Below are 21153 nucleotides of genomic sequence, written 5' to 3' on the forward strand. Positions count from 1 at the left end.
TATACAAGAAACCATTACACACCACAAGAGAGACTCAAAGGTTTTACTGCCACCCCCAAATGAAGCCATGCACCTCAACGTGCTACAAAACAAATCTAATTTCTGAACAGAAAGCAAGATGCAGTAGCTGCTTTGTGTCTGTCTTTCTGTCCTGGAAGTTGAAACTGAGAGTGTGGGGAGACCACTCTGTGATTCACAACAAAACACTGTGGCAGCAGGAAGACATCCTGCAGCCATAGGCTGCCTGTTCTGCCTCTCTTCACCTAAACAGGGAATGTTGGCCCACAAGAAACAGTGCGAAATGTGTCACCTGGTCACACAACTAAACATTTTGCAATTTTGAGTGATGTTAGAGCTGAACTCAAGGCAGGTGGCCCTGACAGATACAAAATGTTCATAAACTGCGATTGATTCTCTTTTGCAGACTGAAATACTTTAGTGAAATTCAATTAATATTCAACCTGGTGAAAGCATTTCAGGCCCAAATATAGATACTATCAGCCTAACCTGACCTTTGCTGCCATGGGTTCAGCTCTTTGTATTTTAATTATCCTACATTGGGAAGTTAGGATCTTCTAGAAACACTGGTGTGGCTAAATGTTTTAAATAAGGTTCCTTTTAAAAGCCACAGATGTGCACAGAATTCCTCAGAAAGAGCAGCAGCAGAGGGGAGAGAAGGCTCAGGGGTGGCAGAAGAAGAAACAACAGCTACGGCTTGAGCCGTCACCTTGAGCACTGCACATCAATGCCCCAGAAGCAGACATTCACATGCTTTAATGAACTCTTCTCCCTAACTTTTGAAATGAAATCTGGATCCTACTGACATCAATAGGCACTTTTTCACTGTCTGCCAACAAAGCCATTTTGCTTTGGTTGTAATAGGGAAAAGTTTTGTGGGTTTTTTTTTTCTTTAAGCAGAGTCTAGAGCTGCCTCAGCAAGAGAAGGGTACATATTGGCTGGTCACAGCTCTGGACTCAGCTGGATGCTCACAGAGGAAGGCGATGGAGCCGAGGAGGAGCTGAGAAAAAATCAAGGACACAAAAGCACATTAAAATAGGAAGGAAACAGCAGCCTGCTGTCTCCTGCCTTCCATGCCCCTTCTCAGTGCCCTTCTGAGTCTCTATCGAAAAAACAAATCATTTCCTTGTAAACTATTTTTACATTTAAGCAACTCTAATAAAATATAAGTTACTGTAAATATTTGCATTAAATCAAGTGTGAGCAGCTCAGTGCTTCAGAAGGTGCCTTCTTTTTTGTTTATAATTATCTACAGAAATGCCACATTTGGAGATTCTGGCAGTTTATGTTCTGATACCATCATGGTTCCCAAGTCTTTCAAGATTCAATGAGAATTCTGAGTAATCCTTAACCACATTTCACAAGGCTAGCCTGTGCAGTGGCCACTGTTATTGTTAGTAATAGGAATAAGCAGTAGTAGCACATTCATAAAATAACATCCCTTGCAGCAAAGCCAAAATCAGGGAAAGGCTTCCTACCTATGTTTGTTGCAGGGGTTACAAGCCTATAGCCTGGCACGAGCATTTCTCAGATCGTAGTGTGGCCTGGTGTGAGGATGGGGGATGCACCACCACACATGCAAAATTAAAACCCAGACTAGTCTTTGAGCAGGAAAATGAGATTTTTCTTCACAGATCTTATTTTCTTACAGATAGGAATCCCACACCTAGGAGTTTTCTGGCATCAGAGACACCAGCTACTATTTTTATTATCATTAATAAAAAGTAATTATATAGAAATACCCATCGGACTTGTAGACTAGGAAAAAAAACCTAGGGCATCAGATGTTATACAGAAAAATTCTGATTTATAAAGGTTTTTTTAAGCAGATGCAGAAAATCTTTCTAATGACTAATATCTATATTTCCTGAAAATCTGCAATATTCCTAGGAATTGTAAGAAGTGGTTTTTGTCTTTTCTCATTCTACTTCAACTTGTCCTACAGCAGCACCAGTCATAACATATTATGACTAAAACTATAGGAAAACAAGCAAACCAGCAATGATACTTTGAGAACTCCTTTGAAAGAACAGAGAAATCAAAGACAATTAAAAAAATATTGTTCAGCTAATCACCTGGTGTAAATGTCTTATTATGGGGCTGTGACTCCTAAAATATGGAGTTGAACAGTCTGACTTTAGCGTGACTTTCTGGTTTATCAAGAAAGATTTTTGTTTGGTTTGTTTGCAAGTGACTACATAGGCTCAGGCTCAAAACACAGCCACAGGATTTTCTGACCCAGCGTTTTTAGGACGTTTTTTACTGTCAATGCTATGATTAAGCAAAATTGCACCTGAGTTTTAGGGAGAAAAAGTTCAGTTCAAGCTCTCATAAACCCATTGCAACTCGTCTCAGGAGAGCTGATCCTTTGCCTTCCATAATGTGCCCATAAAATACTTCCCCATGATTTCCTCACTTAATTAGGACATACAGGTTTCTGAATTTATTCTAGTTGCTTTCTCATTTCTAAAGCTAACTGCTACAGGCAGTGATTAGTAAGCTTCTATGGTGTAAAATTTTTAATTTATGTTTCATCTCTGCTGATATACAGCCTTTAAAACTCACATGGGTCAGCTTAATCCTCATCTACATGCCAAAGATGCTTGGTTTATCTCAGATACAATTAGAAATGTGACTCATTCAGTGTAACAGTTAAAGACCCTCAGGGGCAGGGTACATTCTCATCAATTTAATCTAGTTACTAAATCGTGATATACTGATATTGAAAGAGGAAAATTATAAGTGTGCACACAAGATTTTAAGCCTGTTTAACTAAACTATTTAAAGTAACCTCTTTTCAACTAGTGCTATCTTCATATTCCATCAGTGTCTTTGCTTATTGTGACCACAGGGCATCTGATACAAAAACCCTGAAAGAAAAATATGGGATTACATTATGGTGGGGAACTCTTGACTTTGCCTGAACAATAAAGGTCAAAAGGGTATTTTTATGAAAAGGTTTGCTAATAAAATCAGATCTCATTTCTCATGTGAGTTTGCCTAATTTCACCTTCCAGTGACCTTTGGTCAGTTTGCTAATCTAAAAGACCTACCACAAAGATTTTGCTCCATATGAAGCTTTGAGGACTTCATGATGAGGTAAATGTTCAGTTGCTCCATTAAACTAAACAGATTGAAGCCCTGCACTCCTTTCTATGGTTTCTCTGGGCTCAAACCTCTCCAGTTCTAGAATATGCTTGATGAACTGTAGACACCAGCACCTGACCCTGTATCTCTGCTAAAATGACCAGACTCACAATACCTCCTGCCTGAATGTCCAAGCACCAACACAGAGACATGGCTGATACCGATGGGCACAATCACAATCTCCCATAAGCCTTGGGTTCTTGCATCAGGGATCTTTACTCCCCGTTCAGGACCCAGATCAGGACTGAGAAGCTTGAGTTCACTCATTTTCCCTATTCACTGGAAAGCTTTTCTGCAGCTTACTCTGTGATTTACAAGGTGTTGAAAGCAAACACAAATGGTTTTTAAAAGTAACCATTTTATGGTCTTTTAAGAGTTTGGAACATTTTTAGTTCTAAAAATTACTAAATTCCTACCCTGACGTTTGATGTCTACCCCTGTTACTATTGGAAAAAGTTTCATTAGTATCTTGTGATACAACTTCATGACATTTTTTTCCCAAATGCACACTGGACATATTTAGTGTATGTTTCTGCCCTTCTGCATTATTATTAGGTCTACTTGTGTAGCAAAATTGTTAAGATTCTATTTATTTGTTCTTACAATCCTTCAATGTTTTGGCTAAAGATTTTGCTTGTTACTCTCTTTTCTTTGTGTTTCTACAATTCTTTCGGCTTGATCTTTGATATGTCAGCTTAGGGCTTCCTGGATTTCATTCATGTTTTATGTTATTTGTCTTAAATTGCCTTCCATTCTCTCCTATGTTATCTGATCTTTTCAGCTGATGCAGAGATCTGTCATTCTGTCTAGGCTGTGGGACAGTATCTTTTGGGAATCTACTGCAATGTTCTTAGTCTCCAGATTTGTGTCCAACAGGGAGGCCAGCCTCATGCATGCTTCTTCTCTTTAACTTGCAATGTATAAGATAATACACACTTTTCCCTTTCAAAAACAAGTGATATTTTTGACTGAACCCTACCTCACTTGTAACAGATTCATTAGCGGTTTGATAATTAAAACACAGAGTATATTCTCATACATTTAGCTTTCCAATTACAATATATAAATCTGTAGGCTGAGAGTAAAATACTACTACTTTTTATTCTTTTTTTCATTTAAATTTTGGTATGCACTATATAAGACAGTGGATAGAGTCAATGTGTTATGAAACCACTTGCTTCAGTAAATTAACATTCTATTTAAGTTAATACTACTTTATTAGTGATAAATATGTCTCATGCCCATAAAACACTACTTGGCATAAAATGATGCAAAAGCTACTACAAGCTATAGATGATGGTGGGAACGCATGCACTACACACACCCTTTTCAATGGCTTCATTAAAACATTCAGAAAAAGAACTGTAAATTGCACATGAAGCCAAAAACAGACATCAAAATGCAGCAAAAGAAGAGGGGCCCTTTGCACCTACAGTAACTTGTATTGACTTATACAAGGTAGGAGTCCCAAGATATTTGTATATGCTGGAACAGCTCTTAAAAATGAGAATTATAGAATTAATTTACAAAATACCTAAAGTATGGTCCTTCAGTGTTTTTATTCACATCTTCTACCCACTTAGCTACATTATATTCTCTTTTGAACCATGGGTTTAAATACCTGCAGAAAGCAATGGAAGGAACAGAGAAAGCAGAAGAACAAGAATAGAAAATCTGAGAACACACAGCACAAGCTTAGCAAGGATGTCTTCATCCCCAAAATGCAAGTGAATATGGCAAATAAATCAGAATGGATGTTGGGTGAGGACTAGGCAACGTGTACAACTGCATGAGAAAATCTGGCCTACAACAAGATTCATATGTTTGATTAATCTGGAAACTCTTTGGGATATACCATTCACTTAAGGGTAAAATTCACTCCTACGCAGAAGGTCAGCACTAAGCTCATGGTTTAACTCCCCTCATGATCTCAGAATAAAGATGAAGGGGCATTTTGGCTCCAATCATGCAGTTTGCTTGTTAAAAGACACACTTTTGCACCCATCTAAAATAAATCGCAAGATAATTGCTAAATGAGCACAGAATCTTCGGCTTGACCCTTTCTACAGGAATGAATTTCAGCCTCAGTTTTTAAAAGGCTTGAATTGTTTGCCACTACAGTGACAATTTTTATACTTTTATGCAAACAACCCTCTGATTTTTCAGTGTTCATTTAATTTGGTAGGATCACAAGAAGCTTTGATAGAGGTGGGCTGCAGAGTTATCTCACATTTTACAGAAGCAATCTTGACACCAAAACCACACTTTATAGGAAAAAAAGTCTGAGCTGCATACTCATATTAGGTACACGAAAATTATGAAATAAAGATGATGTGTAATTATCTGACAGCAAATTACTAGGGAAGAAGAAAATTTTTTTTGTAATAAATTTTTTCCAGTAACGAGATTAGCAAATTCCTTCTCTTCTGTAATGTTAAGAAAAAAGGGCAATGCAGAAACAGAAGTCTGCATCCAATTTATTCTTGTTATATACAAATGGCAACAGTTAAATGATTATTTGTGATCCCCACCTTTATATAACAGAGACTAGCACAGTGAAATAGGAAACAAATTGTAACCAGAGAAAAAGGGAAAGAAAATTCTTCTTTAAGTTATTGTTGCTATTTCTGGTCCAGTTCTTGTCATCCTTATTTGTGAGATTCACTCCAGTGACCTCCTACATGGGAACAGGCCTCACCAAGGGATTGCTCAGATGAATAAAATTGGGCCAAATCATGTCATTCAACCCCCACCATATTTCAAACCATGTTGACAACAAAAGCAGCAGCACTTTTTCAACTTCTTTTGCTCCTTTTTTGCTCTGGAACATCTCCTCCCCGCCCTGCGCAAGCACAGCCACAGCTCTCAGAAAGTACTCGCCCTCAGCCACAAGTGCTTCTAAGAAGCTTCCTCAGCTTGCTTATTTATCAGGAACAGGGAGTGCTTTATGCTTTCCAGCTTGGGATCTTAAGAGAAAGGAAATGTCAAAAGTGGTAGCGCAGCAAAACAGATGAGCCACAATTGAAGCAACAGGGCGATGCCAGCATCACCAGGAACTAATGAACTTCTGCTTTGACTTTAATTGCACATTTTCTTGTACTCGCTGCAATACTTTTGACTTGAAGTTTTTCATTTGAAAGGGTCTTTTGGTAACCATGAAACACTCCCAATCTGGCTTCCTGTATTAGAAAACAAAGTGTAATGTGGTATCAAAGCATGCAATTGTTGCACAACCATGTTGCAGGGTTTCCCGGGTCTGGGTGTATTACAGACCACCATTCACCACCTCAATCCATCTGTTACAGAAAGGTTAAACTCGAGTTACTGCAGACCACTACACGATACCATTAGAAAGCTCTCAGGCTGATCTTTCCAGCCACGTGTTCATTAGCAATGGCCAGAATCTGCATTTCCTTTCAGTGAGAAATTCTGCTTTAAAACAAGTGTCCTTACATGTAAGCCTACAGCTAGACCGACAGCTCAGTTTGGCTTGTAGCGCAACATGCAACAAGGCAAAAGACCTGGGCTCAAGAGTACTCGTACTCCTCAGGCCGGTGAGGAGGAAGGTTAGCTAGCGCTGCATCAGCAGGAGCACCTCCAAGCAGTCACGGTGTTTTGCCACAGTGAAACTATTGTATACTGAGGGAAAGGACTTTTCACGGGATAAAATGGCAGCCCAGAATGCAGGGGCAGGTGAGACTGACCTGTGATCCAGACTCCCTGTTTGGGGGTGGTCAGAACCCCCTGAGCTTATGCCTTGGGCAGGGGTTTGGTGGGCGAGAGAAAGCCCAGGCTCAGATGCATGGGTTACCCGGCTGCAAAAAGACAATATATAATAGAAAGTCTAAACCAAAGATGTTTGTATCAGTTATAACAATGAGGAAGACAAATGCTTATAGGAAAAGCCGTGCAAATTAACAAAGGTCTGAATCGCTATCTGTTCCCTGGAACCTATTTTAACACAGGCTCCCAGTTAAACTATCAACTTATTCAGAAAACTCTCATTATCATTCCTGAACAATTCTAATTGATTTTAATAGAGAACTCTTTATCAAGCTATTTCATCAACTATGTTTCTGAAAAAGCATTTAGCCTGTTGGCATTCCTTCTATGTGTAATGAACTATCTGCCCTTAGTAAAGAACATTAATTTTGTTTTAAAACATCTAGAAACAATTAAAAATGCCCCAAAATACCTTTAGTAGTCTCCACTGAGCTCTACACTTAGCGTAAGCCTTGTTCATGTATGTTAGGTCCAAGGGTCATGCAAAGTTGTGAGCTGTACTTTTTTCAGGAGTTGCCCAAAATGCTTGCAAACCTCCTACCAGTGCTGCTTGTGAGGGCTGCAGACCTCAAACCTTTCTCAGTGCTTATGAAATTTTGCTTCTGTGATTAATGGCACAAGTCTCTTTGATGCTTGGCTGCATAAAAAACCCCCCTGTGCATAATATGTGCAGTTATTGCAGACTTATGCATATATCAAATATTTTTGCAGGCAACTGCACTAGTGTGCACCTGCTAAAAAAAAGAAATTGAATTCTGCACAAGGTATGGCACAAATGAACCCAATTTTTAGTGGTTAACTACACTCTACTAATAAAAGGAGACCAACAATGTTATCCCCTTTCTTACATTCAGCAAGTATGCTTCATTGGACTTCTAGGGGCCCCACTGCTGGACTTTCCAAATACTGCTTCAGAACAAATTTCAATATTATCCTATATTTCCCAGAGAAGGTAGGAAGGAACATATGTCTGGGAAAAGCTTCCATGTATTCTGAGGCATCCTCAAAGCAGCTGGCATTGCTTTTTTTTTTTTTCCCTTAAATAGTAAATGCTGGCCACAGTTAGATCATTCTCAGTCAATTTTCTTTGCTTGCAAAGGAAGCTATCCCTCTAACCAGAGCCACCATGTGCCCTTGGCAACTCTTTCCATTTCTTACTGAACTGGCACAGCGTGTGGATCATTCAGTGGGAGCTCTCTCTCCAAATGGTGACAGGTCAGCCAAGGAGACTTGGACAAGCCATGTGAGTGCAGTCCAGGATAGACCCCACCAGAAGAAAGAGTGTTTTCCTGCCTGGCAGGTCTCTCCCAGGAACACACACACACCCCAACAGGCTGCTGCATGGCCATTGGGAAGTACAAGCCTTCTCTCTCTAGCATAAGGGCTGCTGCTGGGCTGAGGGGCTGTAACCAGCATCAAGAAGGAAAGCAGAGAATTAGGTGGAAAATAAAGGGCACCCTTAAAAGAGGAAAAAAATTTACAGGGAAAAATATTTCCAACTCATAATATCTCTGTCTGCCCACTTATTTACTGCTCCAAAGTTCTCAGAGCATATCTCATTTGTGTTCTTGGCAGTTTGGTCAGACTAATTTTGGTTTCATCAAACTGTCTCATGCAAGGAGAAAAGAAGATGAGCAAAATAATATCTCAGTAAGAGTTTATCAGCACAAAGACCAAGAGCACAGAGAGTCTTGATAGATAAACTCCTCCAAGGGCTAAAATTTCTGGTTCCGTGTTGCCATTTTCACCATGCAATGTTATAATTGCAATATGCATCAAAGTATTATTTCTGTATCTTGTAACACATGGTCTTCTCTATGAACCTTTCTGAGCCTACTCACCTCAAGACAGTGCACTGCAGGTGAAAGAAAAGTTTCATAACAAACTCAAACTCCCCAAACCAAAGAAAGCAGGGCCCAGAGAGAAGTTAGCATGATTAGTTTCCAGCAGGGTTGGTATCAAGCCCATCTGCCCATAGAGGTGCAAAGTTATTACTCAAGATATGGGGAAGGGCAGTGTCATTGCCAACATGGTCAAAGAAGGGGCCATTCCTGTGTGGCATAAGTGCCGTAAGAGCAGGCCAGTACTTGACAAGCCCAGAGATTATGTTTCCAGCCATTCACCATTCATTCACAAAAGGGGCCTGAACCAGCAGGCTTAAGTACATTAGAAAGACTCTTTCCCTTTGGGGAGCACTGCACAAGTGGGCTCTTCAGTAAATATAACCAATAAATCAATAAGCAAGCAGCTCTAAGCCATACTGGAAAAGCTTGGGGGTCAGTCACTTGGTAAGGACTTCAATTACCCACCTATTGCAGGGCTTACTCAAGACTGACTGTTTCAGGCTTACAACGACAAACTTCAAGGTACTCTCAAAGAAGACAGATGCCTCTCCTAAAACCTCCAGGAAGGTACACAGAGATACACATCTCTAACTCTGAAGTGGCCCAACCCAAGGTGTAGAAAAGGGTAGGAAACAGGTTATCAGAAACTCAGTATTGAACCAGGATACACTCAGCAATGGCAGTTTACTGTAGACAAAAGCCTGCAGTGATGGTGCAGGCTGCCACCATCACTGGGAATTGCTATAGGAACGACTGTGAGGAAGCCTACATAAAAAAGAAAATTCACAGTTAATTTTTAAAGAATAAATAAAAAGATGTCAAAATACATTAGCCGAACCATTTACCAGATTATCAGTCAGCAATCAGAATGGGCCAGAGAGCAAAAATGCAGCTGTCTACTTTTCAGTACTCTTAATCTCCATCTACAAAACACAAATATGAAAACTGTACTTTTTGGCTTTGCTTTTGTAAGTTCAGACTTACTCAGTTGAATTAGACCGTGGCCTAAATCTTTTGCCTCTGCCTTTCTTTCTGTTTCCTCCTATATTACCTGAAAGAAATCAAAGGATAAAGACAGAGAGTAAAACAATTTAAAACTCACCTGCATCCCATGCCAAACTGTATATTCTTTTTGCATCCATAGCAAAAGACTTGTTACCTCAATAGCTTTAACCATTTAAATGTCACAGGTCAGTCTCTCTCGATTTACCTCAGACTCTTAGGTGAGCTTTCTCTACTTTTTGCTGCAAACGTGCAGAGCAAAAAATCCTTAATTTCAGCTTTCATTTGACAAAATCACTACACTTCAAGAAAACCACTAAACACTGCCTGATAAAATCACAGAATCTGGCAAGACTGAACGGACTTCTTTTTCTTCTTCAAGTTAGCTCACACTGGAGGAATGGGAGAAATTAAATGTCATTTCTATGTGACAAAGCACTGTCTAAAAAAAAGGCACTTGTGTAGGGTGCTGTTAAATCCTAATTCCAGGTTAATAACAAAAAGCACAATTTTAAGGAGTCATGCTGCTGTCTCATGATCAGCTAAACTTCCAGCAGAGCAGCAATGGTCCGTAGGCTGGTTTCCACTGTGGTCAGCACAGTGGTTCACACTTACCTTGCCAAGAATTACTCCTAGGCCTCCCATTTTCACAAATGTCTGAAATATGTTTTGTGTCTGGGATCCTTTCACTCCAGGAATGAGATAATCCATTTGACCTGGAATAGGAGGGCTCAGATGCGGTTATTGTTAAGGGTATTGTCTCACATCATGTTAACTCAGTGCTTCAGTCACATTCCCGAGGCCAGTGACAAAACACAGCCTAAGGTCTGTCTGCACTAGCAGAGCCTCCAGGATTTCTGATTAAACCCTGCAATTACGCTTTGCAGTTGTCTCTGCAGAGGTTTGGTGTGCCCACGTTCAAGAGCCAGGCTTCAGCAGTGCTTTCTCACTTGTTGTCTGTGGAATGCACAAACACCAGCACACACCAAATTTCCTTTGGATTTGCAGCTCTGCCCTGGCTCCTAGATGGAAGATGCTCTTCCAACTGTGTTCATCTCAAGGTTTTTTATCTTGCAGTCAAGCATATCCCACTTGACGGCTGCCTACTCCCTCCTTGTGCTGCTGCAGGAAAGCTTGGACAGCTTACCTCACCCCACTGCTACCAGTCTCGGGGACTCAGGAGTCTGTGATAAGTATCCTCCCACCCAGAGCTGGTAGTACCAGGGGAGAGGTAACTCTGCCTCATTTTGGATAATTTTTAATTTTTATAATATTTTATTAGTCAATTGCTGCAGTGTATACTTCTAATGCTAAACTCAAAGCCAAAAACAGTCTTAATATCGAGGTGCTCGGTGCAAACTGAAGTTTTTGTTTCCTCTTGTATTCCCTCTAAGAGCCAGAGATGTGTATTGGCAATATCCAACCTGTGCGGTTTTGCAATAGGCTCCCTCTTGTTGAACTAGAGCTGCTGCTCAGCTGTTTGCCATCAGATCTACAATTATTTCCAAAAGAGAAGAGGAAGTTGAAAAACTCACAATAGATGGCTTACTTATTAAAAAGAAGTTTTGCTTAAAGGAACTATTTCTGTAGTTTTTAAGTCTGGATACTCTTGCATTTTTCAGTCTCTGTTTTCCTTGGAGGGCAGGCATCTGAGAGATGCTCATCAGTTACCAAAAAAACAAGCTAATCACAGCCACAGTGAAGTACACTCAGGGTTTCATTAATTGAAACTTAATTACAGAGTGAAAGGTCTGAGAACCAACAGATCCACTGACAGATTTTTAAACATTTTCTCCCCCTCACAGTCTATTTTCAGGTTCAGGAATATCTTGCTATATACCGCTTTTGGTGTTTGCTATTTCATAACAGCAAGAGTTATCATAAAGTTACATCTTAATCCTTGAAAACCCTCTGAATCCAAATAATATTTCATAGTGCTTTCCAGCATGGAGAAGCCCAGGCAGCTAACAGCCCAGCCACTCTAACATCTCCCAGGAGATGCCATCCATACCGGCACACAGAGCAAATCAAAACCAGCTCAGAAGGTAGGAAATAGCACTCTGGGCATTAAAATGGAAGGACTATGTCAGCTGTATCACAATGTCAATGGAATATTTGTCAGACTTACTTCTCCAGACTTGACAGTGGCACAACATACCTGAACTGGTGGTGGGGAACAACAAAACTCTCTAGTACAGACAGACCTTAGAATCCATTGGTTTTTTGGAACAAATAATAAACAGAGACATATGAAATAAATGAAGAATGAAAAGAAACATAGATTCTGAATGAAAGAAGAAACACATTAAGTTACATTCATTTAAAAAGAAATTTTTTCTTAACCAGTATTTGAACCTGATACACAAAACTATGAAAACTTGCTTTCCCAAGACTTTCTTCAAAATTTTATCCAAATGAAAAAAAATCTCCAACACAAACAGTGATTCATTTAAGATTAATGTTTGTTTCCTGAAAAAAAAAAATAATGTATCACCCACATATCTAAAAACTGCATTTAAAAATTAGAAATCATTAATTAATCACTACTAGAGTTTTCCTAATAGCATATTCATTAGAACAAACTGAATGAAGTTGCAATAGGATCAAGTGGCTATGCCAAAATGTGTCCCTTCCATACATTCCTCTTTACTTTCATTGAAATAACAGCAAAGAAAACAGCTTCATCAACTGTTATAGGCTGCTTAGTGAGACAAAAATTGAGAATTGCAGTTTTCCTATGAAGCAGTTCAGGACTGTCAATTCCTCCTAGGACACAGTGCTTCTCACAATTTTTTTTACAGCGTTAGCTGGAGATTTTCATAATTACAGGATCTCTAACTGCAGAGGGGTGGGGAGCATCATGACCTTAGCAAATATAAATGATTCTCAATGTTTTTCAATGAATTTTCCATTTTAAAACTTTGGAAGTTTTAAGTAACTGTAACAATAACAGAATTAATGAAATCAGATCAAGGACAAAATCTGATTCTCTCATGATAACAAACCAAAAACTACAGAAAGTCTTTGTAGAATTATTTTCTAAAATAACACTTGGTGACCATTTAGTATACTAGTCTACTAAGTGGAATAAAATGCAAGCACTATCATCTTTAATAAGAGACAGTAGAAGTCTAGGTCAACACAGTGAATTAATGACACTGACAAATAAAGATATAAAAATAACATTTATATTTAACATTTTATGTTTATAACCATTATTGAAGCAAGACAGTGTTCCTTTCCTTTGATTACATGACCATGAGTAAAAAAGTTGTGGATTTTTTATTTAATTTTTTTTCAGCCAGTAATTATTCTGCAGTCTGGTTGAAAATAATTCTCAAGGTAGGAAGACGATGAAAATTTGATTAAACAAAAATTTGTTCACAATGCAGAACTTTTTTATTCCAGCCTAATCATAATAATTAGTAGCTCAGGACATTAGAGAAAAAATCAGTAATCAAAGCAAAAAGGATGCTATTTCAAACACTCCACAAAGAAAGAAGAAAGAATCAAACCTGCTGCAAAACAATGAAATGTTCTGACTAATGGAATAATGGGTGATGGAACAGGTAGAAATCTGAAAATGCGACAGAAAAGCAGACCTCTTCTTAGAACTAGATGCAGAGTTTGTGCTGACTCCAGGAGGCATGTCGCTATAAAAAGAGTCGGCCTCTCCCGGCTTTTTTACATAATCTCCCTGGGGTATTTGTCTAAAGTATAATAAATATTGCAGAGTCAGAAAACATGACAGGAACTGGCACACACACAAACATGCATGAACATTAGTTTAAAAGAAAGAGGTAAGGATAGCAATCCTTGAGGAAACCCATTAACCACACACAATAAGGCTACTAATACATAATGCAACCATCTGAGAGAAAACTCCCACGCGCTTCTGTTAAGTGCAGAAAAGTGGATTATGTGGTTTTGATAAGGGAAAACAAGGAGCATTTCACAGGTAAATCCTGATCACAACTTTCAAAGTGAACAGTTTGTGTTTCTTGAGACACTGGATAACCAGTTCAGACATTTCAAATGGCTCATCATGCTGGTTGCAAAAAGCACTCCCAGATGCAGCACCAGTACTGAGCCTGAGCTGACTACATGCCTGCATCAAAAAGGAATTCAAGAAAAGCAAATGTTTTTTCCTTCTCAGGTAGACACTTTCCATTTAACTTTTGTGATGATTATTGATCTAAAGAATAGCAACCTGTTGAGTTATTTAAACCTCAGGAGGATAAAAACCTCCAGTTTTTTTAACTGATTTCTTGTGCAGGGGAACTAACAGCAGTGTCAGAGATTCTCACCTACTCCTGCTTACCACAGTAGACTCAATCTGCCAAGACACACAAAAATAATGTCACATGTATCTGATAACAGGCTATCCTTTTCCAGTATGAGAGGCTTGGTTATGGTGCATAAAACTATCTATGCATTAGAAAGTTCTAATCAAGTTATGCAACATTTTTGTAGTTGGTGAATTCATCCCCAGTTGAAAAAACCTGCCATACAAATATCCAGTTATAGTTCCATTACGTTGAAAAATCCTCCCAAGTACAAGTAGCTACTCTGAAAGCTGGCTATTTCATAGTATCATCAACTTAAGCATCTGTTCAGCCTTGCACTCTCCAAGGCCGTTTTGTTTCAGTCTGCCCCTATTAAGATGCACATTTATTGGGTGGATTCACATTCAGATTGTATCCAACTACAGACCTGAACTGCGATCTCTCCATTCCATATCTGAATTTCTAATGCTCCTAAAATATTTCAAGTATATAACTACACAGCACATAAATCATTAGTATAATGCAGCACTTCCACACTCCATCTTCTAACACATTTCAAGTTTCATTTCTCATCCCATTCTTCAGCCGGTACATGCATGTGTTTAGAGTTGGCTCGGTGTGGGCAGCTCTGCTCCCCAGGGTTCCTCTAGCAAACTGCTCTCTTGCTACTCCATCAGATATAACTTCTCCCATATAGCTGTGCCCTTTACAGCCACACCATCCCAGCTGGCAGAATCCTTGCTAATTGGCTCTTCTTGCTACTTTCAGTTTACTTGCTTCAGTTGCTTACTGCTACCAAGTATCATCCCTTATGTAATGCTCAAAAATATCATAATGGCTTGTTTTCCTCTTCACTTAAGGAGTAATCATAAACAATAAAAAATTAGTAATTAAAAAAAAAAGACAGCCTGGACAATCTGGTGGATGTCTTCTTTTTCCATTTCTGGAGCACTCCTTGTACTTATCCAAAATTATCAACATTATTCTATTCAGAAGTCAGCCTACAGAACTTCATTTTCTGCATGAAGGAGATTTAGTTACTGAGTATCTTCATCATCCTTAAAGTGGCAGAGCCCTCCATTACCTTCAGAAGCCTCAGTTTATGCTGGTTTCCACTCTGCCCATGCCCATAGACACAGCAGATTGAGTATGCAGACTGACTGCATAACTCACAGCTCTCTGGCCATAAACTAATTTCTGGAGATCAGGATATCTGAAAAATTCTCTAATATTCCAAGGCAAACATACAGGGATGGTCTCCTTCTCTGCTTTGAGGTTTTGTCTGCTCTGTTGTCAGCCAATACTGAAACATCCACAGTAGAGCGACCTGATGGCCATGTTAATCTGCACTTAGAGATACATCACACTCCACTAAGCAGCACCAAACCCTTAAATTCTGCCATCCTTGTGCCGGGTGGCATTTCCTACCCATCAACCTCTGCATAAGGCTTGACTTTGCCCTTTTCCTGTTACTGCACCTGTCACCAATCTGACCTTGTAGCACACAACCAGCACTTGGCAATGCTTTTTTGCTTTCACAAGTATTTTGAGCCTGGCAGAGAAAGCGCTACACAAGGAGAAATGGAGAACAAGCACAACGGGTAGCAGCAACAAACAAAGCAGCAGCTTGGACTAGAAGGCAATGGTACAGGCAGAAAACAGGGGAATTTGAGAAACCCTCTTATCTTTGGTGGACTGGGAGAGGAAGGAGCCAACTCCTTCCCAGAAGACCCATCTGCCAGGCAGATGTCTGATCAAAAGGGAGGTGGTCTTCTAGGAGCCAAACACAAGTCACTAGGAACAGTTTGGGTTTTTGCACAAGCTTGAAATGATGAAAGCTCAGCCCTGTGCTGAAGACAGTACCATGCTTTAGCTACAACATCAACCGAACAGGGTGACGGGAAAGAATGGGCTCTTCATTCACATAGCAAGTTAACTGCATTGTATTTTTAACTGCAAAGAAGCTCCAGTAATGAATTTGTCTCAAAAGGCTCCTGAACATCATGCTAATATTAATTATTCAATTCCTAGAACTGAACACTCCTCCCAAGAACACTTTCATCTCTAATAGCCAATTTTCAGTCTCGCTTATCAGAAATATTCTCCTGTTTTACTAAATAAAATAGTCTATTGCAGAAGTAAACATTATTTTTGCTACTGAGTCCAGTAAAATCAGGATTTGAAGCAATTTATTTATAGAATAAATACCAATTTCATATGCTCAAGCGAATATTATTTAAAATATAATAATTCATCACTATATTTTCTTTAGAGCATGTATATGAACAAGAGTAAAGAAACGCTATTTTCAGAGCTTTCTAAGATACTTTCCATTACTTTTATCACATACCTCTGTCTTCTGTAGTTTCTTTCCATATAAAGAGAAGAGAAAGAAAGAAGAATGAGTTACTAGTATACAAGTCAGTAAGAGAAAAAAAAATGTAACAAGAAGAGCAATGTATACAGAATGAAATTCTAGTTCAAAATATTTCTACAAAAACACTTCTCAAATAAACATACCTAAAAAACTATTAAATCAGAATAACCTAGAAAAATCATGATGATGGCCAAAGTCAGTGCTTGAGTTGGAGACCCAGTTCATGATGGGTTTATCTATTGTGAAGCTGCTAGTGAAAGATGCACTCTTGCTCTCCACCTCCAAAAACTAATCCTACTGGCTAGATCTGATCTCAAACTGAGCCCTTAGTTTTTGGACTTTTACACAAAAGAGAAGTCCAGATTTTCAGATGCTGCCAGAAACTGAGAGTAATATACAAAGACAACATAACCTACCTTTTTATTATCCTAATCTTCATGCTTTTTTCCAAATGCTTGTTTCCTCACCTATATCTGAGCTGTCCTCAGCCTACCACAGCCTAGCAGATCAGCAGGGGATGTGCCAGTTTGTTATGCCAAACCACTGGGGCCATGTCCCAGCTACAGCACTGTCTGCAGCTGAACCTACCCTGCCCTCCAAGCACACCAAGGACTCAGAGAGGAAGGACCTCAAGAGCCACTCTCACCCAAACAGAGGATAAAGTTAGTACCTTGAATCTTTTTCTATTACAAGCAAAGAACCATAAATCCCTCTACTTTTAGAAAAAATCCACAAAAGAAGAAAAACAAAAAAAGACCACTCAGGCTGCCATAAAGAATTTTGCCTCTCAGTGAGCACTGACAGCTCTACACCAGGAGAGAACTTTCACTTTATTTGCAAATTACAGATTTTTCTGACCTAAAAATGTGCCTGAATAAATTTCAGCTTAAACTGACTAAATTAAACATCTGTTTAAGGAAGCATATGGTTAAATGCTTTACTGAAAGCAAATCTTGTTAAATTTACTTCATTTTAAGGAAAAATTGATAATTGAATCAGACTGCATTCTTTTTATTTCCTTTGTCAGATACAGTAAAAATTATAATCTGATCATTTACAAAAAAAAACCAAACAAACAAACAAAACAAAAACAAACAAACAAACAAAAAACCACACCAAAAAAAACCTACACAAAAATGCCAAAATGAGCAATAAATTTCAAACCTGGATCAAGCTCTCCAAAAACACATACAAATCAAAGAAGTGCTTGAAAAATGTTAGTATTATAAAAATGTCCCTGTATAAATATTATTGAAGTAGGATTTTTTTAGATTGTTATTTTCATAACATAATTGGCTATCAGATGAAATAAACACATTTCTTTACTCTATTAAGAAGAACAAAACTTACTTACTTGTAACCCCAACCAGTTATTCCTAAAACGAGAGCCAACACTAAAATGGTGCCAGCAATAGCCCCTATTATTATATTTGTGCTAACCACACCTGGAAACACAAGAAAGAGGGAAAAATATACAGTGTTTTAGGAGACGAATACACAAAACCAGTAAATGCATCATCTTTCAAAAACCTGCTTGAACAACTTGTACTAGGCTGATTAATTGTAAGCAGTGATATAATCTTGAAGTATAGCATGGACATAAGAGATCACCTGTATATCAAGCTTTGACCTCTGTGTCTAATCCCTTAACTGAACACTTGCTACATGGGAAAGTCATGTCAGGTACATCAATACAATGTTATCAATATTAAACTGCTGTGGCTTACATCCTTACAATCTGCCTGGCAAATACATGCTTACATTGCAATAAAAGTGACTATTTGGTTTTGTTCACATAGCTGAGTAAATTAACCAAAAGACGTATTCTGAAAGATGGCAAACTGTCCCCCCTACGAGGATTTATAATTCCAAACATTTACATGCTCTTTTTTCCATAATATATCTTCCTCTTGTATGCAAGCCTAAAGCCAAATAAAAACTTTCATCCAAAAAATGTAAAAGCTAAAAATTTGTGTGCTAACACACTGGGCACTGGTCACGTAATAAAATATTTACACTACAAATAAAAACCAACATAACACGACCTTTCCCTCTGGATATGAAAAGCCCCATAACTTTTCTCCTCGTCCTGATCCACTAATACATGTAATAAGGCCACTCAGATGTTTGGGACAGGCAAGGTATAATCGCACACGCTGGTACCAGTTCCAAAAGATGTGCTTGTGACCAGCACCATTCACATCCAAATCCAGGTCTGAGGCCTCATTTACAGGCACTGAGTGCTTCTGCTGTGGGAGGAAGAGAGAGGAACAAGGCTCCTAATGGTGCAGCATGTTGTATGCTAACTGAAAGAGTAGGAGACCTAGTTTTGCTTAATGAACCTTCCTCAAATCCAACATTTTTCAGTTATTGGTAAAAGTTATAACAACATACCCTTATTGATGGCATCTTTATCAAAAAAGAGATAATCTTTGATGCGAGAACTGCAGTCATCTCCTCCCCAGAATCGGTCACAGACACACTTTATTTCATTGCTACAAACCTGCAGCCAGAAAAAAATCAGAAAATTAATCCATTCCCATAATTAATACATAAAGTATAGGTACAGTGATAAAGCACTGATGTTGACTGCCCACAAAATTTTACAAAAAAAATTTTAATATATAGCGATTTTAATTTATGTATTAGATATAAATGTATTAAATGTACTATTACATTTTATATAAATAGAAGTAATATGTATTAAGTACATTAATATCTTTTAATGTAATCTATATTTAATAGAGCCATTTATAATTGCTTTGGGAGACTCTGACCTCAAGGACTTTTTTTTTTTACAAAACATGATGAAGTGGCTCATTTCAGATTAAAAAGGGAGTTTTAATACAGTGTACAAGACAAAAGACATTAAGAAAGAACAACTCCTTTGATCTCATCTCAGCCATAGGGACCTGGACACTGTTTCAAACTGTGAGGGACATAGGGACTTGCCAGGGCCATAGCAAAGCCACAGGCTGTGCACCAAGCAGAGCAGCTACCACTAGCCAAAAGCCAGTTCATTGCCTTCTCCTCCAGAGCAAAGCAACTCTCAGCCAACAAAATCCAACAACTTTATAAACCATCTTGGCTATTGACACAATAAGGAGGTAATTAAAAAGAATATCTGGAAAAACAGAAAATCAAGTTTCTCAATTCATAAAATCTTTGTATTTATTCTCCACTACATTGCCAGAAGAAATATCAATCAAGTTAGCAAAAGTGATAGTAAAAACACTGATTGATAAAATTTTTGTAAAATTAGTATGTATATACTTACACACATACACATAAAGATGCCTAGATGGGAATGCATTATGTTTACTTATGTGCCTCCTTTCTTTTTCCTTTTGATAAACTTCTCTGGCATAAGGACTTTTAGAGTCATACCGCTGGCTTCCTGAAAAGCCTGTACAGTCTGGTACACTACACAATGCCAGGCACTCAGCAAAAACAGTAAAAGGGATTAAAGAGTACAAGAACATACACCATGTCCTGAGCAAATCTGGCTGTCTGTAGTGCCTGGGCAGGTGCTGAAGTTGAAGGCCTCAGTGGGGAGGCAGCGATGGTCAAGGCACACCATGTTCGGCCCACAAGGTGTCCCGTTCTCTACGTAGCCCAGGTCCGTCTCCTCATCAAGCTTCACGTGGCCACCACTGCAAGACAACCAAGGGGATCTTGAAGACTTGTGCTGTGATTAGATGGGACTACTTGAGAAACTGGGTTCTGGGCTGCTGCCTTGATTTCTATCTGCGTTATACAACACACAAGACTAGGTAAGACTAAGTATTGGCTTAAGTTATCTCAGTCTCTAACATGAAACAAAGCAAAATATAGCATATCTAATCAAACAAATGTAATGGTGAAAACAAAGACCATTTTTCCTGTAAAAGAGCTAGAGTTAGACAAAACTCTGAGTTTACTTGTTTAGGACTTTATTTCATCTTACAGTTCTACGAAACTATGAAAATATACCATGTCTATAACTGGGATTCATCTAACATATAGCAACAAATTAAGCTGCCAGTTAGCTTTGGCAGTGCAGGCATATGTCTAAATATTTTAGGTACATTAAGTACTTTTACAAATAGTAAAGAATGTAAAATCAAAGGGTCTGAGAAGAACATTACATCTCTATGGGCAAAATTAACTACTGAACAGAAGGGACTGCAAAACAGCTGCACACCCCACATGCAGGTAATTTCCTGAAACTTAACAAAGGTTGAAATGGAATAATGGTTATGTGTTAACAGGGAAAAAACTTCACAGAAATAGTTTTTCTGCACTAAGGAATGAGAAATTGGATTTACTATGCAAGATGGATATTAATTTTTCTGTTTTCAGGATTTCCAAATACCTGCAATTGTAGACTCTTCCAAAGTGCAAGATTGATGTTGTGATTTCACCATCAAGCTCCCCAAGTCTGGGCACACTGGATATATTGGAGCACAGAAGGTATCCACAAAGCACATCCCTGCATTGAAAGAATAAAAAGATGCTCATAAAAAATAAAATTCAATTAAAATGGACAATCAAAAATACAAGGCTTTCTTCACTTTCTTGGTTACATATTTGTTATTCCTTTTTTCTCCCACTGACAATAACTCCCATGTGGTTCCAAAGAAAATTTTTCTCCTTAAGCTTAGATTGGGAAAAATCTTTATTTTATTATGCACTATCAAAAACGCTCTGAGTAAT

The 21153-nt window shown here is 38.5% G+C and overlaps 1 protein-coding gene across 6 annotated transcripts in view; it reads right to left on the reverse strand.

The window, feature by feature from the left end:
- Window positions 1-21153, reverse strand: part of ADAM22 (ADAM metallopeptidase domain 22) — a 128836-nt gene that overhangs the window by 7274 nt on the left and 100409 nt on the right. Inside the window, exons 22-30 of one of the 6 annotated variants that reach the window (XM_027898705.1) lie at window positions 20813-20929; window positions 19943-20111; window positions 18853-18961; window positions 17813-17903; window positions 16432-16449; window positions 13398-13505; window positions 10411-10511; window positions 9778-9844; window positions 4701-4787 (exon numbers count right to left, since the gene is read on the reverse strand). In XM_027898705.1, the coding sequence (XP_027754506.1) occupies window positions 4701-4787; window positions 9778-9844; window positions 10411-10511; window positions 13398-13505; window positions 16432-16449; window positions 17813-17903; window positions 18853-18961; window positions 19943-20111; window positions 20813-20929 (867 nt within the window). Of the gene's footprint in view, window positions 1-4700; window positions 4788-6870; window positions 6982-9777; window positions 9845-10410; window positions 10512-13397; window positions 13506-16431; window positions 16450-17812; window positions 17904-18852; window positions 18962-19942; window positions 20112-20812; window positions 20930-21153 lie in introns of all 6 variants that reach the window. The other 5 variants (XM_027898704.1, XM_027898707.1, XM_027898706.1 and 2 more) reach the window with 5 other exon arrangements.

The sequence above is a fragment of the Empidonax traillii genome, unplaced genomic scaffold, assembly GCF_003031625.1.
Source record: "Empidonax traillii isolate 1590-97213 ecotype Southwest subspecies unplaced genomic scaffold, ASM303162v1 scaffold619:size634076, whole genome shotgun sequence".
NCBI lineage: Eukaryota > Metazoa > Chordata > Aves > Passeriformes > Tyrannidae > Empidonax > Empidonax traillii.